This window comes from Zootoca vivipara, chromosome 1 (assembly GCF_965207765.1).
Source record: "Zootoca vivipara chromosome 1, rZooViv2.hap1.1, whole genome shotgun sequence".
Lineage (NCBI taxonomy): Eukaryota > Metazoa > Chordata > Lepidosauria > Squamata > Lacertidae > Zootoca > Zootoca vivipara.
This window is the reverse complement of record NC_142582.1, coordinates 70526771-70553897: the sequence shown is the minus strand read 5'-3', so window position 1 is coordinate 70553897 and position 27127 is coordinate 70526771. Positions and strand designations below refer to the sequence as shown.

The 27127-nt window shown below is 40.5% G+C and overlaps 1 protein-coding gene across 7 annotated transcripts in view; it reads left to right on the top strand.

The window, feature by feature from the left end:
• KIAA1549L (KIAA1549 like) overlaps positions 1-27127 on the top strand; it is a 159129-nt gene that overhangs the window by 87010 nt on the left and 44992 nt on the right. For 4 of the 7 annotated variants that reach the window (XM_088653634.1, XM_088653619.1, XM_088653612.1 and 1 more), the window contains 5 exons: positions 1800-1971; positions 4497-4660; positions 10949-11139; positions 13673-13800; positions 15037-15060. In XM_088653634.1, the coding sequence (XP_088509760.1) occupies positions 1800-1971; positions 4497-4660; positions 10949-11139; positions 13673-13800; positions 15037-15060 (679 nt within the window). The remainder of the gene's footprint in view (positions 1-1799; positions 1972-4496; positions 4661-10948; positions 11140-13672; positions 13801-15036; positions 15061-27127) is intronic. The other 3 variants (XM_088653645.1, XM_088653607.1, XM_088653623.1) reach the window with 1 other exon arrangement.

The following is a 27127-nucleotide window of genomic DNA, read 5'->3' as shown; positions in this document are numbered from 1 at the left end:
CAAATAATTATTTGCTTCCCCCTCTTCTAATCAAGAGTGATATTGAATTAGGTAACACTTTTATCTGCGCCAGATCCACTGAAGATTTGTAATGTGACAATATGGAATACTGAAATGGCCTTTAAATTTGGTTGTAGCTGTTTAAGTCATGCTCAGGGTAGACCCATTAAAACCAGTGGGCTTAAATTATTTAAATCTAGTAGGATCATAGGGTCTCAGTCTTACACTGGCACAGTTCATTGGTCCATCTAGCTCAATATTGTCTGCAACGGATTGGCCCCAGGATGGAAGATTTTTTACACCCTGGATTAGAAAGAGTTAATCCACCTCCAGCTTAACTAACAGCACATCTTTAGGAGGCGGGAAGGTGCCCGATTTAAAAAGGAGGGAATAACCGTTTTGGCAGTTGGGAAGAGGGAGAGTGGGAGCTTGGTGACGAAGAGGGAAGAAGAAGGGTGTGGGGCCAGGATAGTGGTGGTTTAGGTTAGGCTTAGGATAACTTGAAGTTAAAGTCTGACAGAGTTAATGTATAACTGTAACTAAGCTGGTAAACTTATGCATCGTTAAGAAAAGAAAAACCTATGTTCTCAAGAAAATAAAATTCATCTTCTTTTTGTGCTAAAGAGTATCGTCTTTGTCATTCCAGCAGTGTATGGAGGTGGAGACTCAGAAAAGGGCAAAACTTACCTAAGGAAAAGGGGATAGTTTGTGTCCTAGAGTCACACAGGAAGGGCAGTATGGTGAAAACTTAGAGTGCCACAAGTTTGCCAGGGTGATATGGCAGTGGGGATCTGAGTTGACGGAGTACCTGTTCTGTAGGCAAGAGGTTGTTCATTCAAATAGCCCTGAGTGTTGGTGAGATCAGGCCACGAAAGCTGGAATTATACTCTCTTTACTGAGAAGCCCAGAATTGAGGGGTTTATTTTAAGGCTTCAGGAATTGAGTACCCTGTACCCTTTTTCATCTCATAATCTATTGGCAATGTCGGCAAGGGGGTTCGTCGCATTGTCTACACTGACTGGCAGTGGCCAGACCAGGGTTTCAGGTAGGGGTGTCTCCCAAAAACACCCTGGAGATGTTGGGGGTTAAATTTGCAACTTTCTCAGGAAAGGCAGATGCTTTCCCACCTGAGCTACCCATATCCTAATTCATTGGTTTCAAGGGCCTTCTCTGAGTATGACTTAGTAGGATGCAACCCATTGTCTGTAACAGATTGTAACCAATGGCTTGGGTTTTCCCCCTTTCCATTTTCTGTGCTGGCAATGATTGTGTAAAGGAGCTAGAGAACTAGGCTGAGTACCTCACTATTTGGTATGTGTACTCAAGGCCACAAAGTGCCATTTAGTGGCTGTTTTAGACACCACTGGGCAGGAGGGGACAAAGCTGTGGAACTGACATCCCAGCAGTGACACCACTGTCTCTTATGTGGATGGTAGGGGACTGCCACTCCTGCTACTGGGTTAATTAATCAGTGGGGCAGTATTCCTGAACCCAATGTGTCATTGAGCAGAGGGAGAAGCAAGGCACCCAGAGGGTGGAAATGTGGAAGAAGTGTTGGCTACCGAGCAAACCTGTGGGGTATAAACAGGTTCTCATTGACATGGTTTTTATGCTTCTGCTCGAAATATTTCCCCTTTGAACATTTATGTATACTGTACTGCTATTTCAATTGAAAACGTAGATCTAATTTATCAGTCTATTTCTATGCTAATATTATCTGTCTCGTCATAGAAGTGAGTTTATACTATAAATGAGATTTCTGCCCCCTCTCCCTTTGTCTTTCTCTCTTGCTTGATAAGATGGTAAAAATGCAGCGAATTCCAGGTCCCAAGGAGCCTGCTGAATTGACCTATTATACTATATACAATGGGAAACCTTTGTTGGGCACTACAGCTGCCAAAATTTTGAGCACTGTTGATTCACAGAGGATGGCCTTGACACTGGGATATGTCGTTCAAGTACAAGCTGATCGTAAGGAATCTTTGCTTTGCTTTCAGATAATTTATCATAATTATTATGATTGCCTATTACTGTATAATAAAATCAGCATGGCGCATCCCATATGGTGGCTTATCTACTTTGGTCAGTAACTCTTGTAAATGCTGATTACCTATGTTTTTCTCTGAATACTTTCTTATGTGCTTTATTAATATGTACCTTAAATGATAACAGAGCTCTCTGGCGATATATATAATAGCTAGGATCATCATCTACTCTAACTGACTCTTTGGTGTTAAGAACTAGAGCTGAAGGCATGATTTTAAAATAATACCCCTTCTTTGCTTTTCATGGCAGCCAGAATGTAGAACTTAAAAGAGATATGTGCTGCTTTAGAATTGTTTCTCTAAAGGCTGGTAGGAAACCATGTTCTCTGAAAGTCTACAAAGGCATTTGCGGTAATATCCCAACCCTGACCACCTACTGCTTCATCGTCATTATTTTACTTTACATAGTGAATGCAAAATATGAACTGGGTTAGAAGTCTTGATCTGGATGCAGTCTGCTCTGATTCCCACCCCCAATAACCAGCATCAACTGGAGAAAGCAGAGCATGCTAAATATTTGCATAAATATTTAAGTGGGGCATTTGTTGCGGCTTCAAATGCATCCCAGTAGAATTAATGGACATCAAACAGCAGCAGTATGGGCTGGTTTGCTTCCTGTGCTGTAAGGAGTCTGTATAAATCTTTTCATTTTAGCTACTGTATTTAAAATGATTTTCCTGGTTCACACATCGCATTATGCCAAACCATGGCTTAGAACAAATGTGTGGGCTCCAGGACATGAAGTTATAGCCACTTTGCTCCTTGACAGTTGTTCTGTTTCTGCGTTGAGGCTAAGTCATGGTCTGACTTTGTGTGTTGGCCAAACCTGGACTCATGGTTTAGCATTCCCAGAATAACCAAGATCCACAAATGATAGGATAAATATTGTTGGCAGCTTGCAGTTAGCCTGGAGACAGCTGAACAATGACCCGCGTTTGGAAAATATAGCACAGCAGCAAATCAACCTGTGAGGAGCAAAGCAGCCACAATCTCCTGTTTTGGAGCTCATTCATTTGTGCTAAGCCATGGTTTTGCTTAGTGTGATGTGCAAACCAGGCCCATATTATTTATGTAACAGCTTAGCTTTTTCCTGCAATTAACAGTTTTCTCAAATCAGTGAATGAAGCAAGTTATTTGTTTTTGGTTCATGTTAGTCATTTAGATGATGGATGTTTGTAGGCATTCTTCAAAGGAGGAATGACTTGAAGTTTCATTGTAAACCTTTGACAACTCTTAAGTGTCCACAAGTATACATTCTGATATAAGTGTAGATCAATATATTGACTGATCACAAGCTAATCAGATCATTGTAGAATGTAGTCATAGTGGACCATTAGCCCCATGTATTTAGTAGATTTATTATAATTATTATTGACAATATGTGGAACAGAACTTGTCATAGTTGATCACAAAGGACAAGTATGCACATGTGGCTCCAAATGGCAACCAAATACTGAAATCCATCCATCTCTTCTGGTTACAATTTTTAATTTATTAAATTGGTTATTCGCCTAATGCTGCAGTCTCTGGCAATGTCCAAAAGAATGTTAAAAGATCACTTACCATTTCTTCTCTAGAGCAGATACCTTGTGGATTGAAGTTTAAATATTAATTGTTCATATGCAGCTTTGTCATGGCTGAAATTACACAGATTATTCACAAAGTGAAAATAAAAAAACAATTTCCATCAAACTGTTCAAATATTGGATATTATAAAAATTCTTAATTATTTACAGTGATTACGACATCTTTTGGCTAATTCTGTAAATATTAATAGTACATTATTGATTTTAAGTATTGCTCCAGATGGAAATAGACCTGGACCTATTTCCAACTTCTAGTTACTTAAGTGTTATTTTACTAATCATTCATTTATTAATATTATTGCTTGATCATTATGGGAGAAAGCAGGGCATTCAGTTAGTAGTTTTTAAGTGCTTGTATGGTGGGCAGTGGAGTGGGAAAGGCAACCTCTGCCATAACTGATAAGAATTAGAGCTACAGCTTAAATAACCCACTTATTATCTTGGGTGAAGTGGGACATGTGAAGCTACTTATACCAAGCCGGACAATTTGTCCATTGAATTCAATATTATCCAAACTGATTGGCAGGGGCTTGCCAAATGAAACCTTTGCCCGCAGAATATGCGATCCACCACTGAACTCTAGCTTTGCCCCTAAGTGATGTTGCTCTGATATTTCTCCCATAATAGGGGTGAACAAGTCACTCTCTGCACCCTTTTTCTCCATAGCTAATAGTAATGGTTGTCCTCCATAGGTTGTGGTAGAGCACAATTCACATGCTTGAACAGTTGGGGAAAATATCTGCCACTGCCTGCGTGAGACTTTCTGAGAGCTCCTGCCAAGAGCAAACAGTACTGGACTTGCTGGTCCGACTCATTATAAAATTGCTTTATAAGTTTACTTTCTCTCCTCCTTGATTATATACAGCTGTGGTGAAAAACCCACCCAACAACCTATGGATCATTGCTGCAGTGTTGGCTCCCATTGCTGTGGTTACAGTCATCATCATCATTATCACGGCAGTTCTGTGCAGGAAGAACAAAAATGACTTCAAGGGAGACACCATGATGAACTTGCCACAGAGAGCCAAAGTAAGTAATTTTCATCCCAGGATCAGGAAGGGGAATTTCTTCTTCATTGTTACATTCTCCATCATTCTGTATTTGAAGAATAAGATTGTGCTCTCTTTGGACAGAGTTTACTAAACCAGTAAGACAATAAATACTCTGTGCTCAGAGACAGAATGAAGCCATTCCCATTTATAGGCTCCTGTCCAAGTGCAAGGCAGTCTTTATAGTGTAAGTCCCTGTGAAACGGAGGAAGTGCTAGCTGCTTAATGTGTCTTCAAAATAACCTTAAAACCCCCTCTTTTTTCAACCATACAGGTTGAGCAGGCATTATTGGGAGGAGGGTTAGAAGGAAATACAGAATAGAATACGTGATTCACGGCAATATGCTTCCTGATAACTGCTGCTATTCAGTTCTTTTTGCCAGGGAGTCTAAAAAGGCGTTATCAGGTGTTTGAAACACTCTATTAACTTACTAGTGCCTCATGACCATAATAGAACAGCATGGTTGAAATGAGATAATAGATATTCACCAGTTGTGCCTGCATGCCGAAGAAAGAAACAATCTAGCTCTACCAGGTCAAAGTGGTGAATAAAATATCCTGATCAATATCAATCACTAATTCTAAGTTTTCTAGACATTTTTATTCTAGGTACTAGGTACTAGTCATATCTAAAAGGAAAAGCAAGACAATCATTTAAGAAAAATATAGAAACCTTATTAAAATTTTATGAAATAAAAAATAAAAATAAACAGGACAGTCGACTCTTATCTTATGCGATGCTTATGTTTCAAGGATAGTGCATAAAGCCAAAATGGTGTATAGTCAAAACAAACTCTCCCTGCACTTTTGAATGCATGCTCAAGGTGAGTGCAATGGCAAGTGGGATTGCCGATATCCCCCGCTGGATGCCTGCTCCCCTTTTTTATTTTTTTCAGCCAAGTGCATAAAGCTGAATTCACACAAGCTAAATGAGCCTACGTTGTTGGTGGACTGTATACATTAATAGTTTGTCTCTTTCCTGATTTTAATAATAATATCATATCACTTTTATACAGTTTAAATACAGAAATAGCAAAAGCAGATAGCACACCCAGGTGTCACAATTTCCTTTTTTTTTCTTTTGAAGAGGCCCGAAATATGATTGGAGTCAAAAATCTGAGCTACATGCTTTTTTGTATAACAGATTTACAAGTAGGATAGTAAAGCAAACAATAGGGAAATCCTCAACATTTTTTACCTCCATTTGGCTGAACTGAAACTGGAGGTTGAAAGTTCATAGGAAGCAGCAAGTTAAGTGGTGCTACCTCACCTGAGTCTGAAAATGGATTGCAGTTGTTGTGTTCCAGGAAAGCTTAATGTTTCCTGGACGGTTCTTGGGGGCTTGTCTTTGAGAAGACCCTTGGTGACAGATAAGCTTTCAAGAAAGATCTGCCTGTGGTTTTTTTGTTTTTGTTTTACTTATTTATTTGAATGTATTTATTTATTGAATTTCCAAATTCTCTGGGTAATTCTCAATAAAAATATAAAACAATACATATAAAAATATAAAATGATGCATGTTTATGAAATCTAAACTAGATAAAACGGTGTAAAGCCGGAATAAAAATACAATGGCAGATGAAACAGCAGTGCAAAAGGTATAAACCCCGCACATGCACATGCACACATACATAAATCTATGGAACACTGAAGCACTTTCCTAAAAGGCCTGGCAGCGCAACAGAAAAACTACAGCGTTGGCACCAAGTATGTCTCTCTAAGGAGAGCCTGCCACAGTCAGTGTTGGAATGTGTTTGAGTTTACTTGGTGAAGTTGAAGATGTCTTGCCAGCAACAAGAAGTGTTCGTATGGCCTTGAATGTTATCTGGAGTCTTCAGACTCAGCTTTGGGAACCTTGTTTTCTTCTCTCTCAGCACCATGGTCCCCCTCCAAACAATCACCTCTTCCCTGTGCCTAAAGTTTACTCTTTGAAAACAGCAGATGATCCTCTGGGTACATATCCTGGCTTACATCTAGTTTGCTCTTTACTTCATTACTCTGGCCAGCATCTGTACAGTTCGGAATTCTGTGGGTTAGTTAAGGCTCTTGCCATGAATATAAAATTTGGATAGTATAATTAAAGGAACATTTGTGCACAGGGATAAGAGGATAAAGGTTCTTCCTGTTTTTGATTTATGTGCTCTAGTGTTAAATGTTTGATTAATGAAATTAGAAGAACATTTTGTTTTCATTTTAGCCTGCCTGGAGTTTTGGTCTGTCAGGCATAACAGTAATCGTAATTGCTAGCAAATTATTAAGCGTAAAATCTTGGCAATGCAAATAGTTGCCAGTAATATGTGCTGAGTGTATTTAAATAGACTGTGTGTTGTTTCTGTAGTTGCAAAAATGCCTGAAACTACTTGAGCACTGCAAACCTTCTGGATGAAAAATCTGTTCTGTGAATATGGCTGAAGTGGTTTGTTTATTAAAATTATGCTTATGAAATGACGTTATAATCTGTGTATACTTAAAATCTATTGATTAGGATGGCTGCTGAGGGCCTTTGCTCTGCAAAATATAACATTTCAAGTCTTCCAAAAAGGAACCTTCTTGGCTTGCTGCTTTTATTCTTGTGGAGTGTATCTATTTTATTTGCTCTGCTCTGCTTGCTTTGATTTCACATATCAAGGGGGAACAAGGAGAGTGGAACTGCATAATCAGTGCTGCAGTCCTGCTGCTGCTAAGAGAATCCTATGCACTGCAGTTCTTTGCACGGAAGGGCTGCCTGCTGGACCACCTTTTAGAACTCTCCCTTTGTGAATGGAACTAAGCGAATTATTGAAAGGATAGAGGGGTAATGAATCCTTTGGCATTAAATGTTACAATATGCAGCAGGTGAGGGAAGAGATTTGGTGTGCCACCCAGGCCGTCCTGTTAAGGACAGCTCTTTAAAGGAAGCTGGGCAAATTGAATGTACTCGGGAAAGATCAAGTCTAGGATCTTGAGAGTTCTTAAATCCTTTTGTCATCCTTGATTGCTTTAACAATAAGGATGTTCTGTACTACAGACATTTGTGTCAACTGAGTTCAACCAAAAAGAAAAGTGGGGGAAGTGAGGTTGCTGGCACAAGAAGTGAATGAATGCACATAAGCATGCTCTCCAAAATAAGGGCAGCTGAGAGTTTTTTGAGAGTTTTTTGCCTGATAGAAACTGAAATACTTTGAGAGGATTGACTATCGAATGTGTTGGATTTCAGCTACATTATTTTATGTTTTGATGTGGAGGCTATCTGTGTTAAATCTCTGTTCATTTTAATTCATGGCATGATTTTAGAAACAGTGATTTTATATCTGAAGGGCAAGGAAAGTCAGGTGTATGAACCCTGTACCCTGTGCTCTTATGGCAGATAATGCATGCCTGTTGGCTTAAATGTTGCTGTTAATGTAATCAAATGAGTACATTTCTGTAGAGTTCCATTGCAAGGGCATTTGCATACTTTTATGTTCACAGAACTGTTCATCTGACAGTATCCAGTCAGCTTCAGTCCTCTGCTTTGATACGAAATTTTGAACTGGTGGGCACAGCCACATTACAATGCTGAAATGATTTTTGTGGTTTATTTCTGGAGTTCACACATTTCCTCCCCATTACTGTATTCCTGCAAAGCTGTTGCCAGAATGGAATAAACAGTTTTGCCAAGTAAACCACAGAAGTAGATTGAAGCTCCAGCCTAATTAGGTCTCTACTGTGAAGTCCTTTATTATTCAGGAGTTTCTCAGTGTCAAAAGCTTGCCCCGCTTACTTTTATGGCCAGATTATTATAGCTATTATTATTTAAAATAGTAATAATCTCCACAGAACATAGTGGGAAAGTATATGATATGGAGGATGCATAGTGTCACCGAAAGCAGCTACCCTGTGAGGATTTCCTTCTCTCCTGGCAAATCTCAATATGCAACGCGATGTCTAGTGTTGAGAATTTCTACACCCTGCAAACAGGAGTCTGTGAGCTAAAATTGAGGACATTCTCAACACAATTATGTCATTGGGGGAGGGGGCAGTCTACTTTTAACGTTATTATTGGCACCTGTCTGTCTCGAGGACTGCACCTTTGTGGGTGAAGCCAAACCGTTGGAGGGTTACAGCGCCTGCTGTGGCTGTAGAGACCAATGCTGGAGAGACGTGTTTCATTGCAGAAATTAGAGAGGCTAAAAAATAATGATAAAGGGTTTCGTTGCACAGTTGGCAACATATTGATCGCTTTCTGACAGTTGAATTAAAAAACCTTTAATTTGTATTAAAAAATATTCTGTGCGTTAAAATTTGAAAGAAGGTGAGAAACTTCCCCCTGTAGTTATTTTTCAGTGTCTTACTTCTTTTTGAGAAAGAAAAACCTCTTTTTTCCCCCTAGGAGAATTTTGGCATGTCATTGAATGTGCTTTCTGAATGCCCATGCTGCAACCAGGGTCTTTTGTTTTTTTGTTTTTTATAGAATATTCAGGTTCATTGGAAACCTGTGATTTGTGATAGGAATGCAAAAACACTTGACAGGTTTGACTCTAAAATAGCTCTGTTTATTGATTGTTTCAGTCAAAATGTCACAACGGATTCATCAAGTGTTGTACTCATTGCCCTCTACGTGTTTTAACAATTTCCCCTAAGATGGAACTGGAGCTTTTCCTTCAAAGGCTCTGACAACAGAAGTGTCACTGGAATGTTCTTCTAGCTCGCTACATTGTAATAGGGTTTCACATTGGTGATGGAGGAGAGTCCAAAATTAGAAATAAGATTTGAATATCTAATGTCATAGGTCTGCCGCCTGAAGCTATTTCAGATGGGACCGAAACCCTCCATATTCTGGACCAATCTGAAATTGGTCCATTTTATGTCTCTTCTATGACCTGGAAGCTATACGCCGGCTCCCTCGGCCAATAATGCGAGATGAGCGCGCAACCCCAGAGTCGGTCACGACTGGACTTAATGGTCAGGGGTCCCCTTTACCTTTTTATGAGCCATCTATGCTGCCCTCTATCCTTAGCAGAAGGGTAGAAGGGCACACCCATGGCAGCCATAAGGCCTCAGGCTAAGTATATATACTCTCTCCTTCCAGTATTTATGGCTGCTGTGATTAATTCTTTTCAAAGTACATTCAAGTGACCCCAGTCAGTCAGACTTCAAGTATGTATGTATGTATGTATGTATGTATGTATGTATGTATGTATGTATGTATAAAATACAACATACATATGTTTAGAGCTGGTATACCTGTGGTATGCTGTATGCATTAGCTGAATGTAATTGATAGTCACAAATTACAAAAGAGAAGCTAATGTTTACACAAAGCAGGTGGTGCTCTGCATAGTAGACAATTTCAGCCCATCTGTAAAGTTTAAAAATGGATATGTTCCAGCAAGGTGCTATTGCAAAAGGCCTGAAACATGAGTTTATTGTTTTGGCATGCCATTTAATGTCACATTGGTTCCTTTATATTTTGGAGTACACAAGGGTACAGCTTAATATTTCAAAACCATTTTGTTCTGGGTGATATAAGCAACAGTGTTTGAAGAAGACACTGATTTCATCAAGATCAGAGTATCTCCTGCTGCATTTCTATCTTATATCTTTGGGGGATTGCTGTGTCTGTCTAAGAAACATAAAAAATAATCTCCTGTTGACCGGATATGGCCTGTGAAGCAGACAATAAGCTGGTACTTTTCCCGTTTCTTTCTTCTTTCCCATTCTCTCTCTCTCATATTGATTTGATTACTTGAAAATAGGGCCATTGCAAATATTGTTTCACTGTAGTTTGAAGCCCTTTTTTTTTTACTCATAAGCTGCTGCAAATTCTTGGTGCAATGTTCTTCCTCCATTGGCGTCACAGCCTAATTGGCCTACACTGCTATTTAATTCTGTTGGCTGTGGCAGCCACATATCCTCCATGATTATCCATGTCATGGATGCCTGTAAACAAACCCACATGGGTCACCACAGCCAAAGAAGAAAGAGGGAAATGCCACCAAGAAGAATAGTATTGGGACGAGACACATGGGTTTGCAACAAGTGCCAAAAATGGGTGATGCTTTCAGAGTCACAAAAAGGAGTTCTAAATAAGGCATGTAGTTTAGACTCAACCGTAAAATACTTAAAAATGAATGCAGCTACTTCCCCATTAATTCTGTTTCCACAAAAGCATTGATAAATCTGAGCAGTTTCCCCTTCACTCTTAGGTTCATACAATGTGCATCTCTGGCTAAATCTTGAATTGTACAATTAAAAATGTATTAAATGTATATCTGATTCAGAACTCCTTTGTTTTCTGTATCTGCAGCCAGTCCAAGGATTTGACTATGCCAAGCAACATTTGGGCCAACAGGGAGCTGAAGATGAGGTTTTGCCTGTAACCCAAGAGACTGTAGTACTGCCGCTTCCAGTGAGAGATGCTCCTGCCTCTCAGGAGAGGGAAATTATTCAGGATGGAAGCACTGCTAAAATTGCAAAGTCCAATGACACAAGAAAGAGGTAAGTATTAACCGCAGAAGGAACACCCTGGACAGTCTTAATTCAAAATTGCTGTGGAACTTACAACCATTACAGTGCCTATATCATGGTCTGTGTGTGTGTGTGTGTGGGGGGGGAGAGAGAGAGAGAGAGAGAGAGAGAGAGAGAGAGTTGCTATATTGAGCAAGGCTTCCTACAGAAATTATATATATATATATATAGTATGCAAGTTATTCTTGTTTGAGGGATATTGGTGAACGAAAAATGACTTTCTACATTTTGTTAGGTTGCCTCCGTAGGCCATTTTATACAGCCACTTAGCTGCCGGCCCTGCCTTGCTCAATACATTTTTGTTTGTTTGCTTGGTTCAAATGATGAGAGCTGATAAACTGAAACATAAGTCAAATAAGATGGATGTGGTTCATTAGCCCAGGGACATGGAATTGCTCTATCCTCTAATGGAGCAGCTTCATAGGTTGGGATTCAACTAGTGAGTCCTGTCAGCGAATGCCCTGCACAAAGACTTCTGCTTGCACAGTGCAACATTCTCCCTCTCCTCCCCTGGTGCCTCCTGAGATTGGCTCTGGGGAGAGGGGACAAAAGAACCCCTGGAGCAGTGCACCGTTGTGGGCGAGAGGGGAGGGAATAACCTTACTTTTAAGCCAAAATACTTGCCCTGAAGGAACAATTGCCTAGGCGTGACATTGAATTCCTCCCACAGTTTGTGAGTTCTCCTACATCCACCTTTGTCATTGGAGACATTCTTTGGATTTTCCTCCTCAGATGCCAGACTTTCATGGGCTAGCCCCGCCTGTCTTCAGTCACCTCAGGCTTCTCTGCATTGTCAGAAAGATGAATATTTGGAGATAACATAGTTTCCGCAATAGAGATGTAAGAGATTTGATTTGTTTTTATTTCATCATGGCAATTTACCAGAGTAACATAACCAAAATTGTAGGTTCCTTTCCTGAGGATCTTGTGAACTCAATTTCAGCATCTCAAAGGAAGGAGGTGCAAGAGTAACATACAGAGAATGTGCAGAAGTATTATTAATTTATTTACCTGTCACTTTCCAACTGAAACAGACAGGGTTTCTTTTATTAGTGAAGTAGTTGTGCTGGGGCAACAGAGCACTTTAATCTTCCTTAAATGTGCAGACCTAAAGTTCTGGTATGCGGCTGAATCAGTCCCATGATGGCTTGGAGATGCCGCAGATAATTACTGCATCAGTGCTAACCACAGACCTGAGGCTACCTAACAGCTGTAGAAATTGTTTACTTTCTGTCAGACCAAAGATTCTTTAATTATAAAGATAAACTTGTCTTATATTTATTTGAAAATGCCCTTGTCTTATGCTCTGACAGTGATTGCTCCTTGACTCGGCAGTAGATTACCAGAGCTCATTACAATAAAGAAGTCGTTGTTGATTTGCTTCCTTTCATCTGATATCAATAGTACTAAGGGGAGCTATCTCATATTACAAAATGCATTTGTAATAGTACTAGCAAGTTTCACTTTAAAAACAGCATCCTCATAATTTATCACCTAAGCCTTTTGCTAAAACACTTAGAACTGCATCTCACACCACACTTAAAAGACATAGATATACAGTAGTAACTTGAAGCTCTCCCTAACAGCCTTACAAAACTTGAGGAGTCTAATTTTCTACAAGACTAGGAAGGAGAGAGACACACCAGCTGTGACTTCTTGCCACCCTCCTTTTCTTTTGTGATTATTGTTTACTGTGTTGCTTCTTGTTGTTGCTGTGGATGCTTGTGGGTTAGATTAGAACGGGTTGGTTGCTATATTCTGTTGTTAGCTTTATTGTTCAAAATATGTGTGCGTAAAACTAACCCATACAGTATATGCATACAAGTCTTTAGCTGTGATTCCCGCATTGCAGGGGGTGAACTAGATGACCCTTGGGATCCCTTCCAACTCTACAACGCTTTGATTCTGTGTATGAAAGTGTGCAAAATTGTATTGAGAATATGCATTCACAATTGAATATCTCTTTTTAAATGTCCAGTGATACAAGACAATCTTGCAGAGGTTAAAAAAGGTTTTTCCCTCCTCATACAGAGCCTATAAAACAATTCTTCTTGCAAAGCAATTTCTTTTACTATGCATTTTGAAATACAGCTGCATACAGACTCCATATATGACAAACAAAATGAGAGTGCAGCCATATTTCTGAAAGAGTGCAAGGGGAAAGAGTTGTGCAGTCAGAATGCTTTAACGGCCTCTGTATTGGGGGGAAAAGTGACTTTTTGTCCTTTGCAATATTTCCCTTTATCTCTGTGAGTTTACAAAGGAGATGCATTCAATTGTGAATGCATAGAAATCTTTCTACATTCTGAGCTGTTATGAAAATAGACTGTGGATGCCTCCTTGATTTTATTGTGTTTCTTTATTGCAACATTTTTATCTTTCTTTTTGTATAAGAATCAGGCTTGAGAAGTCAGCGATGCAAACCAAGCTAATGCAATAACCTTGAAATGAGAAATATGCAGGGGAAACTTACAATCTTCCTTGTTGCTATGGTTACTTGCAGCAGGTCGCCTAGTGAGAACGGTTCTGTCATCAGCAACGAATCAGGAAAGCCCAATTCAGGCAGAAGCTCTCCACAGAAAGTAATGGCACAGCAGAAAGTGACAAAAGAGGAGGGAAGAAAGAGAAATGGTGAGAAATGTTTCCTGATGAGAGATCTACTATATACCTGCCATCTCTCCCATGGAGATATGCTGCCACAGAATATGCAGTATTGCAAGCCACTCTTTTTTTTAAAATGCCCTGCTAATAACAACCCTCCATGCATCTATTCTTCTCTCTAGCTGTGTTTCCTATCTTTGTTTATACACATTTCTTTGCTCTATAAAGCTATCCATTCATCACTAAGCTCAATATTTGTTCAGACTCTTGAATTGTTGCAATCATTGGCTTGTTTTAATAGTACATTAAGAAAATGGGGTACAGTGGTTTGTATTCATGTACCTGGATTTGTATCCATAGCAAATAGCCCCTTTTTGTTTTGTTTTCAGTGTGGCTTTCAATTCCCCCAGATCTGATAGCATGCCTTAATTAGGCATAACTGGATGTTAAGGTGTGGTGGTCCACAATGCTGATGATTCTTTGTTCTTTAGGCATCCTCCTTTTTCTCTATCTTTGCTAAGGTCCTAAGCTAAAAAGCACCCCCTAAGAGTCTCATTTTTCATATTGAAGCTGTAGGCTTTGTGATTAATAGTGTACCAGCTATAGTTAATGAGAACTGGATATTAATTCCCAGCATTTTGTGATTTATTTTTTGCTTGCTTACTGCTCTTCCTGAGTTTTGAATGTTGTATGTTGTAAACTAATGTGTGAAATCAGTAATTTTTTAAAAATTTGTTGCTGTCTGATTATCAGTGAATGGCTTGATCTTAAAACTTGCAGCTCCATCTTAAAAATATGTGGAATGTACTATATTTTGCACTAATGTAGACTTACAAAGCTTGCATTGCAAACAGCATTAAATATGGTTTTAAAGATATTTAACTGATTGCAGATGTTTAGGATCAATGTTTGTCCTCCATCAAAGCAATGGAAAGATCCATTGAACTATGTAGTAGTCCCCTGAGTAAACTGTCCCCTGAGAACACTGTAAAATATGAATCCTGCAGTGGGTACAGATTCCTGCATTTATAGCAGTTATGAAATCTTCTGCTTGCAAGACTGATATCAAAATTTACATGAATCACAATGGAACTAGCAAATAGTAGCAATTTGAAATAAAATGGCATGCTGTTTCCCATAGATTATATTTTTTAAAATCCTTCCTGAAAGTATTGAAGAAACACCATTTATTGTCCATTTGTCTGTATTAAATATGTTAGTGAGGATGTTATTTTCTGTTTTGTTTCTTTTTTCTTTGACATTTAGGTTTTAAATCCTCAAAGAAAATTGGTAAGAGATTTTAGTTTCTTAATTAAAACTATACTAATATTTTGTTCAATTCATAATTGCTACAATTCTAATGCATCTTTACGATCACTATAATGGCTACTAAAACCAGTATTTCGCTATAAGGAGTGTGTGAAATCCATGTATTTGAACCCGGCTCTGAGAATTTAGCTAGGGTGAAATATTTTGCTTGTGGGCAGGCAGAAAAGTTAATGTAATGGTGGCTTGATATGCTTGTCTACACAGAAGCTTCTAGAGACTGTGCTCTGTGTTGTACCCAGAGGACTCTGGTGTTTCCTCCCCAAATGTTTTTCACCCCTCTCAAAAACGTCTCACTGAGGGGCCTCCCCCCTCCCATTCCCACTGGCCCCCTTGAGCAAAGGAGAACTCAACATAACCTCATGTACCTTCACTGAATTCCAGTTTATCAAGCAGTTGCCAGGCTTTTGGGGCCAACGGGAATTTTGAGAACGTGCCATGGGCACCAGTCACAAAATGGCTGCCGGGAAGGGGCATGGTGGTGTGATGTAAAAAAAAGCTGCTTTATGTGTGTAACATACTACCGTAGTTGCCACATCTAAAAGAGCAGGAAAAGAGACAGGACCACAACATCAACCCTATCACCAACGGGAAAAGGCAGCTACATCAGCCACCACTGCACTTGCTCAGAGAGGGCAGTTCTTTCCCCTCTTCTCTGTTCAGAACTGGGGGGAGAGTGGGTGTCCTGTCCAATCCTGGTGTCTAACGAAATGTGGGCATGTTAGAGGGGAGATGTTTGATGTATGAGACACCGAACCAATGCAGACAAAACTGAGCAGAAAGAGCAAACAATCACTTGTGCATAATGGATTTTTGAGGGGATATATACTGAGACCTTTAGCAGGTTCCATAGGAGGTACTGGCAGGCTCACTGGTACCCAGAGCACCACATTAGTAAGCCCTGCTGTGCATGCAGATCAAGCAAGCAATATAGAGGCAAGACACCTGAATATTGTTTACAAAGCTCTGCATGTTCATATGAATATAGCTGTCAAGGTTGACCTGAGAACCAGAAGAGTTTGTTGCTCCGGCAAGTTTCCGGGCCAAACATGAAGCCTCTTACAGCCGTTCATGTGCAGGAGGACCAGCTTATAGTTTGAGAATACTAAATATTCAGAACCATTTATGAAGGGAGTTGGAAGAGATGACTTTGGGGTCCATTCCAACTCTACCGTTCTATGAAGGTGCAATTCTGAATCATAACTTCATTAGACTTCCTTACACCCCACGGCAAAACTTTCCCCCCATTTTTCTGTTCTTTTTGTTATCTTGAATCGCCCCTTCAGCTCTATCACACTTGGCGCCTCTGAGAGCTAAATACAAAGTTAAACAACAAATCTAAAACATAGCCCCTCCACAAGGACAAAACTCAAGCCATGTGCTACAGTTGGAAACTGTAGCAGAAGTATAGTTCCAGCTGACTATACATTAGAAATTCCTGAATATTGCAGAGTCTTTACTTTGGTCCATCTCTTATAATCAACATGTCTGCTCTTGTCACTTGGGTATTGAAACAGTTCAGTGTGTACTACTGTACTCATATTTTTAGAGTATTCACTCTTTTATAGAGTTCACCTATTTTAACTAAATTTCCAGGCAGACCTGATAATTTTTACACCTCCCTCCTTTTGTCAGACTCCATTAATGAAATTACTATCCAAGTGGCAAAATGCTTTGCTTCAGTGTGCATTACGAGGAACCATTCGATTAAATCTCCCCACCAACCCTACTAGCATTCAGCAACCCATTCTAGGTGACTGTAAATGTGCTGCAACCCCCCTCCCCAATATCATTAGCCTTTCGCTGTGCTGTCAATTCCTAATAGTCCTCCGCTGTTCTGAAAATTGCAACTATACTTGTTTGACTGTGACTTAGTGGTTGATCTGTGATTGTAATAAGAAAGAAAAATTGCATATGGGCAAGGGGGAACCACAATCTTTTCAGTGCTTAGGGCAGGCATAGGCAAACTCAGCCCTCCAGATGTTTTGGGACTACTACTCCTAGCACCCCTAACTAACAGGACCAGTGGTCAGGGATGATGGGAGCTGTAGTCCCAAAACATCTGGAGGGCCGAGTTTGCCTATGCCTGACTTAGGGCCTCTGAAGGTCTCAATCTAGCCTTCTTCTTGCACTAGTATATGGCCAGGTTCAGACCTCTGTGACACTGGTGACATATGTACAGGCTTCCTCATTCACTTCAATGGCAAGTGGCTTGCGTGGAGCTTCTGCTATTGAAATTAATTATTCTCATTCTCACTTATGCATGAAAGTTCTAAAAGAGCTCCTGCACAGAGGCGTACCTAGGGTACCAGTGTCCTGCTCCAACCCTCCTGCCCCCCCCCAATAAATTTACTGCAATAGTCACATTGAAAATTACTACATTTTACATGACCCAAGTACCCGATGCATCTGGAGTGAGGGTGAGGAGAAGAGAAAGGGCAAAAAATTGCCCGCCTTTGTGTCATGGTGCAAGAAGGATAGGAAGCTTCTCCTGCGTTGCCACACTCATATGCCATGCACACCAGAGTCTCCAGTGGTCTACCTTCATACCGCCTTGCCATTTCTCCTACCGCTCGGCTCCCAGCTTTTGTCTGAACTCATGACCTTACATAGATAACTGGAGACAGATTTCTTGGTTGATCTTTGTCCCCCTGCTTGGGCTTGCGGTTTCACCAGCCCCTAGGTAGGCCTCTGCTCCTGCATGACCAAATGATATGACCATGTTTTTGTTCTGTTTTTGCAGATAGAAGGCTGTTATTGCAAATGTAAGGCTGCATATGCACCATACATTTAAGTGACATTTGTTTTTCCAAAGAAATCTGAGAACTAGTTTATACTTTTCAGAGCTACGATTTCCAACACCATTAACAAATTACAATTCCCAGGATTCTTTGGGGGGGGGTGTATGGGCTTCAAATATGTTTTACTTGTATGGTATGTACACAGCTTAATTAGCAAGCTGCAAGACCCAAGAAGCAAAGTATAAGCTGGAGCACACTTTGGCTATCTTGCTAAGCCTTTAATGTACTTTTTTCAATTTTTAATGTATTTCAGAAAATGCAGGATCTCAAAATCAGAATCTCTTTGTTATTCACTTTGGTTGATATGGACTCAAAGTTAAGATTGGTTCATCAGTTGTCATAGTAACAGACCAATTTTAGAATCTGTTCTTCTGGCATTTAGTTAACAGAGGAAAGTGATAACATTTGGTTACTTTTAAAATATAAACTTTATTGCAGCTCTGCTTAAAAGCTTCCCTCATTCAGGTACAGATAAGCACACAAATAGGAAACAGTTGAAATGTACATTCAAGAAACACTTCACTGAAAGGCCAAGGGATGTAGCCAACAAAGCTGTTTCAATAGCACAAGAACTTTGGCCTGTGCAACGAGACTTCCTCTTCCCATGCCCCCTCCAAATCTGTTCTATGTTCCCCCCTCCCCAACCATCCAGAGAAGATTAGGGAAGGGGAGGGATAGGAAGTTCCGTTCCATAGACTGAGGTCCTTGGGCTACTGAAGCAATTTAGTTGAACACCACCCTTAAAATTTTGGGAGAGATGACCTTCTATTCATAGTTAGAATTGCTTGTTAGGATTTTTTAATAGAAGATCAATTTAAAACCACTGTCTTTTATAGATCACCTCTTCACGGGTCACTGAGTTTTCCTGCTCACTTTCCTGCTAATAAAGACAGAACAATGTTTGCTACAGCCAAATTCTGAATGTGCCTCTTCATAATATTAAAAATTGTGTTCCTTTTTGTAGATGTGCTGCAGTAACTTAGTTTAATCCTGGTCAATGAATACCGGTATAGAGTTGGCAAAGTTCACATAAGTTACTGGACTTTTTGCATGGAGGAGGAATGATGCATCTCCATCTCTCTCTCTTTTCCCTCCCCCAACCTTTCACCAGTCAGGTGATGTGACATGTGAGCTGGGCACTCCATGTTGGTGCCTGTTCACATGGAGGTATCACTCATGCAGGTCATACCTTTTGTTTTGAGGAAGAAAATGCTATCAATTAGCAGCAAATGGTTTTATGGTGAAAAGTATCTGTGGTTTTAATTTGAGTTATGCAGTATCTCGCATTGAGTCATTGGCAGACAATAATTGTGTCTGCCAGGAAAAGCTTTCAATAAAGTATGTCACCAAAGGTCCCTAAGTAAGATTAGTAGTCATGGAATGAGAGGGCAGGTACCCTTATGGATCAGTAACTGGCTAAGGAACAGGAACCAGAGAGTAGGAAGAAATGGGCTTCCGGTTGACCACGCCATCTTGCTCAGACGGGGGTCCGCACAGCGGAGCGGACCTCGGCGCTTCAGAGGTGGAGGGAATCGTTCCAGCGAAACGAAACCTCCTTAAAAGCCCCAAATCGAGCTTTTTGGGGACAGATTTTGCCTGGCGGCGCCAAAAGCGGGTTCTCTCCTCCCCGGATCGGCTTTGTTTAAGCCCCCGAGAGCGAGGAGGTGAACCGCGGCGGACAGGCTGACATTGCTGCTCTGAGAGTGCGAAGCTGCGAGTCTGGGAAGTGGAGGTGGCCAATTCTTCAAAGAACATTCAGCAAATGAATAGACTGTGAGTAATTTGGATTCTTTGGAATGTAAATTAAGGCAACAATTTGGACCTGGGAGAGAGGGGAAAAGAGGAAGCCACCCCCCCCCACGGTAACATAAGAGACAGTAAACAGAAACCCGAAGCCGTAAACAGAAGATTTTAACTTAAAAGGATTCCTCAAAGGCATCAAAGAGAATCTCCCCTAAATGCAGGGTAAAAGGGGAGAGAGACTGTTGTGATTGCCCTGCAGAATGAAGTTAAGACTAAGAAAGACCTTTCTTTTTCTCGGGAGCCGGCAGCCCAGAAAACCCAGTGAGCTGACCAGGATTTATAGTTAAATTTTATTTCTATCTTTATCTCTGGACTTTTTGGAAATTCTTTTTTGGTTTATATGCTTTTGAAATGTGAGTTCGAACGTTATTTTAAAGAATGCAGCCAGCTTGTTAAAATGGAGTCGAGAAAATAGACTGCGATCATATTCCACCCCATGTGACAAGTTTTGACCTTGACAGGACTGAACTATGTCAACAAAAAGGTACCCGCCTGAGTTTCAGCGGACTGTTTTGACCTTAATGTGGGAAGCAAGAATAGAACTATGTCAAGAGGAGACACAACGGCTAGTGTTACAGCAACAATTCCAGATTGTGATGACAGAATATGATTTCCTAGAAGATGAAGCTTTTGAAACTGAAGAAGATGAATGTGAGAATGACAATGATGAGGACTGTGATGATTTAACACAAAATGAAGCCCATCACGAAAAAAATGATGATTTTACTCTACAAAAAGTTGGATGGAGTGCCTCCCCTTCGAGGGGGGCACGACTGGACTTACTGGAACTCCAGAATGACCACAGGGAAGAAGGAAAAATTAAGCAGAGAAGAGAAGAAGCTCAGGGGTCTGATATGGAGGCCTGGATGGCAAAAGACTGCAAACAGGGGGTGGGGTGAAGGGAAAGTGAAGTGGTGATTGTAAGGATGGGTTAATAGGACTATAACTGGACTGCTGACTATGGAACTTGCTGGATTGGTGGGGTGTAGCCGGTACTCGGGGGGTGTAAGGTTAGTTTGGGAATAGTTATAGGTTTAAAAAGTGAATTGATTCTGGAAAAAGGTGAAAATATGGAGGCCTATAGAGGGGTAAAAATTAGGCACGGGAAGAAAAAATGGGAGTTTGATTTCTCAGTGATTGGACAATAGGCGAAAATGATAATAGTTTAAAAGTGGTACAAGATATAAAGGTGTATGTTATAAAATATGAACTATGAAACTGTTGAAGATGATAAATAAGGGAGGAAAACCGGGGAAGGGTGGGAGGGTGGGGAAGCCCACAAAATATGGTTTAACAATTATGAATTTAACAATTATGATGAATTTTTTTTTTGTCTTTTTTCCTTTTTGTCTTTTTTTTTTCTTCTTCTCTTTTTTCTCTTTTTCTCTTTTTGTATTTTCTTTTTTTTTGGTATGACAATAGATGGTTGGATGGATGAACTCCTGCGTACTGCCCTGGTTCACTGGAGCTCCCTGGTGGCAGGGGGGGGCTTGGGGGGCAGGGGAGGGGGAGGAGGACAGAAACCCAATCATAAAATGGACCACTTCTGACTGATCACCTGCGTGGGATACTTCTGTGGCAGGGGAGGACCCATGGAGGGGGGTGGGAAGAAGGTGGAAAAGGTGTTTATGTGGGTAAATGCCAGGATCTGTCCAGGTCTTCTTAGGCCCCTATGCCTGGGCAGGACGTCTGGAACACCTTCAGCATACACCCGGGAATCATGGACTCATAACTGGGCTTTATGAGCACCAAATCAGCAGTGAACAGCAGAAGCATTTGTAGAGGTTTCAAAACATTCCTCATTTATTTCTATTAACTACTGCATATTTACAGATCTGGCTTTGTGAGTGTTACAGCCTCTCACTTAGCCATCTTGTCTACAGAAGATATTAAACTGCACACAGCACACGGCAGAGAGCAGAGTCAGGAATGAAAAACAACAAAGTAACAATTCCTAACTGTTCCCTCCCAACAGCAGATATCACCAGATTTTCAGAATGGGAGGGGTGAAAATGCTCACAACCTCCCCCTTTTCATTCTGACCATTATGAAAATCTAGCACAAAAGCAATTTCTTTACATATATACCAAGTTGTTCCTTATTAACAGCTTTAGTCAAAGCATCAGCAGGTATTTCTTTCCCTGGCATATATGAGACTTTTACAACTCCTTTCTGAATGCATTCTCTGGCACGGTGCAATTTGATTAGCAAATGTTTTGTTCTTTGCTTGCACCCTTCTGAATGGATTAGTTCTATGCAGGCTTTGTTGTCCTGATAAACTTGAACTGGACAACAAATTTTTACTCTCATATCCTCACATAGTTGCAACAACCACTCTACATTCATGAGGGAAAAATTTAAAGCGTTGAGTTCTGCTTCACATGAACTCATGCTTATTGTTGCCTGTTTCTTACAAGACCAATCAAATAGGCACTGATTGTACAAATAACACACACCTGAGGTGCTCTTGCCATCAGTTGTATCACTACCAAAACTGGCATCGGCATAGATCTCAAGACCTCCAGATTTTTGGCTAGTAAGCTTCAACCTGTAATGCATAGTGCCTTTTAAATACCTAACTATGCGTTTCAGTGCCTTCCAGTCTTGCACTGTAGGTTGATTTACATATCTGCTGAGCAAATTTACGCTAACAGCAATGTCTGGTCTTGTGCACCTTGCTATAAAACTAAGTTTACCCAAAACACTTCTGAACAATGTAGTGTCAGGAAAAACATTAGCATTAGTATCATGTTGGTACCCTGTGACCATGGGGGTGTCTACAGAATTGGCATCTGTCAGATTTAATTTTTCAATCACATCATTGATCTTACGTGATTGATGCAGCAAAACATCACCTTGCTTATTTCTCTCTACTTCCAGTGAGAGATAATTGCTGACTTCCCCTAGGTCTTTCATATCAAAATGCTTTTGCAGTTTTGCAAGAGTGGTTTTGTAAATATTTGCATCCTTCCAGAAAAACAAAATATCATCCACAAAACAAATGCAGTACAATTTGTGCTGGTTAGATTCTTTAACAAAAACACAAGAATCAGCCTTTCCTTGCTGGAAACCTAAGGAAAACAGCACTTCTGTCAGCTTAGTGTGCCAGCATCGAGCACTTTGTTTTAGACCATACAGGGATTTTTTAAATTTACACACCATTCCCTTTTTTATCTGCACTCCGTCTGGCGGTGACATGTAAATACTCTCATTGAGAATTCCGTACAAAAACGCAGTATTTACGTCGTGATGAGATATGGTCATGCCCTCTTCTGCAGCAATTTTCATCAACAGCCTAACTGTCTCAAATTTGACTGTCGGTGAATATGTCTCATGATAGTCCTGATCAGGAACTTGAGAAAAACCACGTGCAACTAATCTGGCTTTATATCTGACCACTTTACCAGTCTGATCAGTCTTGGTTTTGTAAATCCACCTGCTGTCTACAAGTTTCATGCCTGGTTCTACTGGAACCAATTCCCACGTGTCATTTTGCTTTAGGGAATTCAATTCAGCTTTCATGGCATTAAGCCAAGGTTCGGCATCTTTTTCAGGTAAATTTTGAACCTCTTTGTAGTTAGTTGGTTCAAAAACTGAGTTTGGGTTGCTAGTGGCAGCCATATCTGAAATAGCAGCTTTAGCAAATTCTTTAGAAAATCGTTTAGGTGCTTGTCCCTTGGTAGTTCTCTCAGATCTACGCAATACTCTGGGATCCTCTGGGTCTGGTTCCTCCTCCTTGGGAGAATGGTGACCTGTATCTGGCAAAGATTCTACCTCTAGATCAGTGTGAGACCCATCTGATTTCTTAAAAGAGGTCTTTTCATTCTGATCATCTGTATCAGTGTCAGAATCTGTGCTACCATCAGCATCAATTACAGGTTTTGCCTCTTTGTTAATTGGTTTAACCACCTCATCATCTGAAATGGGATGACATTGAAAAATGCCAACTTTGTCCCATTTTGGATTACAATCCATGCTTCTGGTCAGCCTAATTGTGTTTGTGTCTGTCATCAGCACACGATAGGAACCTTTTTCATAACCTAGAAAAATGCCATGTTGACCAGATTTGCTCAGTTTGTCACCTTGCAGAGTGTGCACCCAAACTTCAGAACCGAAAATTTTTAAATGTTTTACAAACGGTTTCCTTTTGAACAGCATTTCGTATGGGGTGCAATCAATGGCTGATTGATACCTGCGGTTGTAAATATAGGTGAAACACGATAGAGCTTCAGCCCAGAAGGGGTTGGGTAGGCCTGAATCATGCAACAGAGTTTTAATTCCTTGTTGCAAGGTCTGGTTTACTCTTTCACATAAACCATTCTGCCATGGAGATCTGGGCGTGGCAGTCATGTGCTCTATGCCCTGTTCAGCAGTAAAGTTTTCAAACTGTTCTGAACAAAATTCTCCACCCCTGTCAGTAAAAAGACAACGTACATGCTCATCGTGAACATTCCTGAGCCATGCACAAAATTTTTGAAACTTGGAGAAGGCTTCAGACTTCTTTTGTAACATATAGACCCAAACATATCTAGAATAGGCATCTATCAGAACCAAAAAATAACATGAGTTTCCTCTAGAGAGTGCTAGAGGTCCAACCAAGTCTGCATGCACAATCTCATAAGGTTTCTTAACCTCCCTCCCAGATTTTGTACCTTTGGGAGCTTGCTTAATTTTGTTCTCTGCACATGAGACACATTTCATATGATAAGGACACTTTTGAACTTTCATGCCCTCAACCATATTTTGCATTTTACCTACTGCCTGGAAATGCAAATGACCAAACAAACGATGATAATCATGAATACAATGGTTATGCAATTTCTCATTCTTATCTACTGATATATTACAGCACGCCTTTTCAGTTTCTTTAGTTGCTCCAGCAGCTGTACCTGTAACAAAAGGCAATACATATAAACCATCAACACACTTAGCATAAAGAATGAGTTTGTTGTCTCGAAGAATTTCACACCGAGAGTTTGCAAACACCACTTTAAATCCTTGAGCGTCTAGCTGAGAAACACTCAAGAGATTATCCTGCAAATGAGGAGCATACATAACATTTTTAACTGTTGCATTAAGGCTCTGCAAAGAAACCGTTCCCTGAGCCAAACTTTTAATAGTCGTTCCATCCGCTTGATGAATTGCTCCTCCCTGTTTCTCAAGATGAAGAAAGAGATTTTTATCATTGGCCACGTGCCTTGTGGCTCCTGAGTCGACAACAAAAACAGAACGTGTGAGTTGATTAGAACTGCGTGAAATCAAAGCCTTTGATGCAGCTGGCCCTTGGGGTTTTCGGCCTCCTCCCCCTTTGCCTTTGAAGTTGCCCTTCTTCTTTGAAGAGTTTTTACACTGATTTTTAAAATGGCCGACCTCTCCGCAAGAAAAACAGCGGCGCATTTTAAGAGCTTTTGCAACACTTTCACTTTCCCCTGTTGAAGGCTTGTAGGCATTTCCAACAGCCTTGTCCCTGCTTTCTCTAGCAGTCTGTCTGCGATCCCACTCATTCAAGAGCACGCTAGACACATAATCTTCTGTTAGACGGTCATTGGGCAAAGACGACAATTGAGCAGCTACAGCATCATAAGATTCATCCAAACTGTTTATGATAAGCATTGCAAAAACAGCTTCTGAAATATTTAAGTCTCGCTGGACAAGATCCTGTCTGAGACGTTTTAATTGGGCTAGATGGCTGGGCAAATCACCATCTTTCTGCAATTCCAGCCTACACAGCTTTTTAAAGAAAAGCACACTGGATCCTGCATTTTGTCTTAGATGCATATCTCGAAGTTTATTCCAAACAGCCCGTGCAGTCTGCTGGTTCTCCAAGTTGACCAACAACTGGTCCTGGACACTCAGAATAATTGTCCCCCTGGCTCTCATGTCTGCCTCATGCCACGCTGGCCATCCATCATCATCCTCATTAGGGGGGTCATCTTCTATAATATGGTAAAGCTTTTCCCTTTGTAAAAGTGCTTTCATTTTGACCTGCCATGTAGGATAGGTCTCTGGTGTAAGGAGAGGAAAAGATAGAGACATCTGGCCAGAATGTGCAGAAGCCATGCCTGTGTTTAGTTAACAGCAAGACACTTCCCTTCATGCACCCCAAATACTCTTGACTCTCTCAGCAACTTCTCTCCCCACTCAGCACAATTAACAGGCAAACTGGAAAAGCGTCTCTGCTGTCTTCCTGGCAGCCAGCAACATACCTTTCTGTAAATCAAACAGCAGCTTGAAAAACAGCTTCAGCTCACAGCTCAACTCCGATGTGCAGCATCAGATGGAAATGGATCAGAAACATCCAATTATCCAACCATCAATAGCCATCTGCAACCACCAGTCTGCTACCAGCAACCATCCGCCTGCTACCATATGTGGGTAAATGCCAGGATCTGTCCAGGTCTTCTTAGGCCCCTATGCCTGGGCAGGACGTCTGGAACACCTTCAGCATACACCCGGGAATCATGGACTCATAACTGGGCTTTATGAGCACCAAATCAGCAGTGAACAGCAGAAGCATTTGTAGAGGTTTCAAAACATTCCTCATTTATTTCTATTAACTACTGCATATTTACAGATCTGGCTTTGTGAGTGTTACAGCCTCTCACTTAGCCATCTTGTCTACAGAAGATATTAAACTGCACACAGCACACGGCAGAGAGCAGAGTCAGGAATGAAAAACAACAAAGTAACAATTCCTAACTGTTCCCTCCCAACAGCAGATATCACCAGATTTTCAGAATGGGAGGGGTGAAAATGCTCACAGTTTATGTATGTACCATCTTTTGTAATTTGTAAAAATCAATAAAAATTATGTTTTAAAAAAAAAAGAGAGTAGGAAGAAATGGACAGTTCTCCCAATAGAGGGATGTAGAAAATAAAGTCCCCAGAAGATTGGTATTGGTATCTCCAAACTCAATAAATGAGTACAGTACTAAAATAACGAGATCATTGTAAACAAGTGTAAAGTGATGTACATTGGTGCAAAATATCTTAGTTTCCCATATACACTGATGCTTTCTTAGCCGACAGTCACTAACAAGGAATAAGACCTTAGGGTTGTAGGGTCGCTCAATGAAAATCGTGACCTGGTGAAGACTGTGTGGCAGCTGTGGAAAAGGTGAATTCCATATTCAGGATCACTAGCAAAGGGACTAAAAATAAAACTGCCAGTATCAGAATGCAAATCTGTACTACACTTGGAATACTGTGTACAGTTCACATCAAAGGATACTGAAGTGTTGGAAACAACTCCCTGGTGCAACATTTGGGACTTTTCAATTTAGAGAAAAGGCAAATAAGTGAGAATGTGATAGAACTATACAAGACTATGCATGGTGAGAGAAATCGGGGTCATGCATTGAAGCTGAATGTTGTGAGTTTCAGGACTGAGCTCCAAAGCCTAGCCTGAGAGCCTTTCCAGTTTAGCT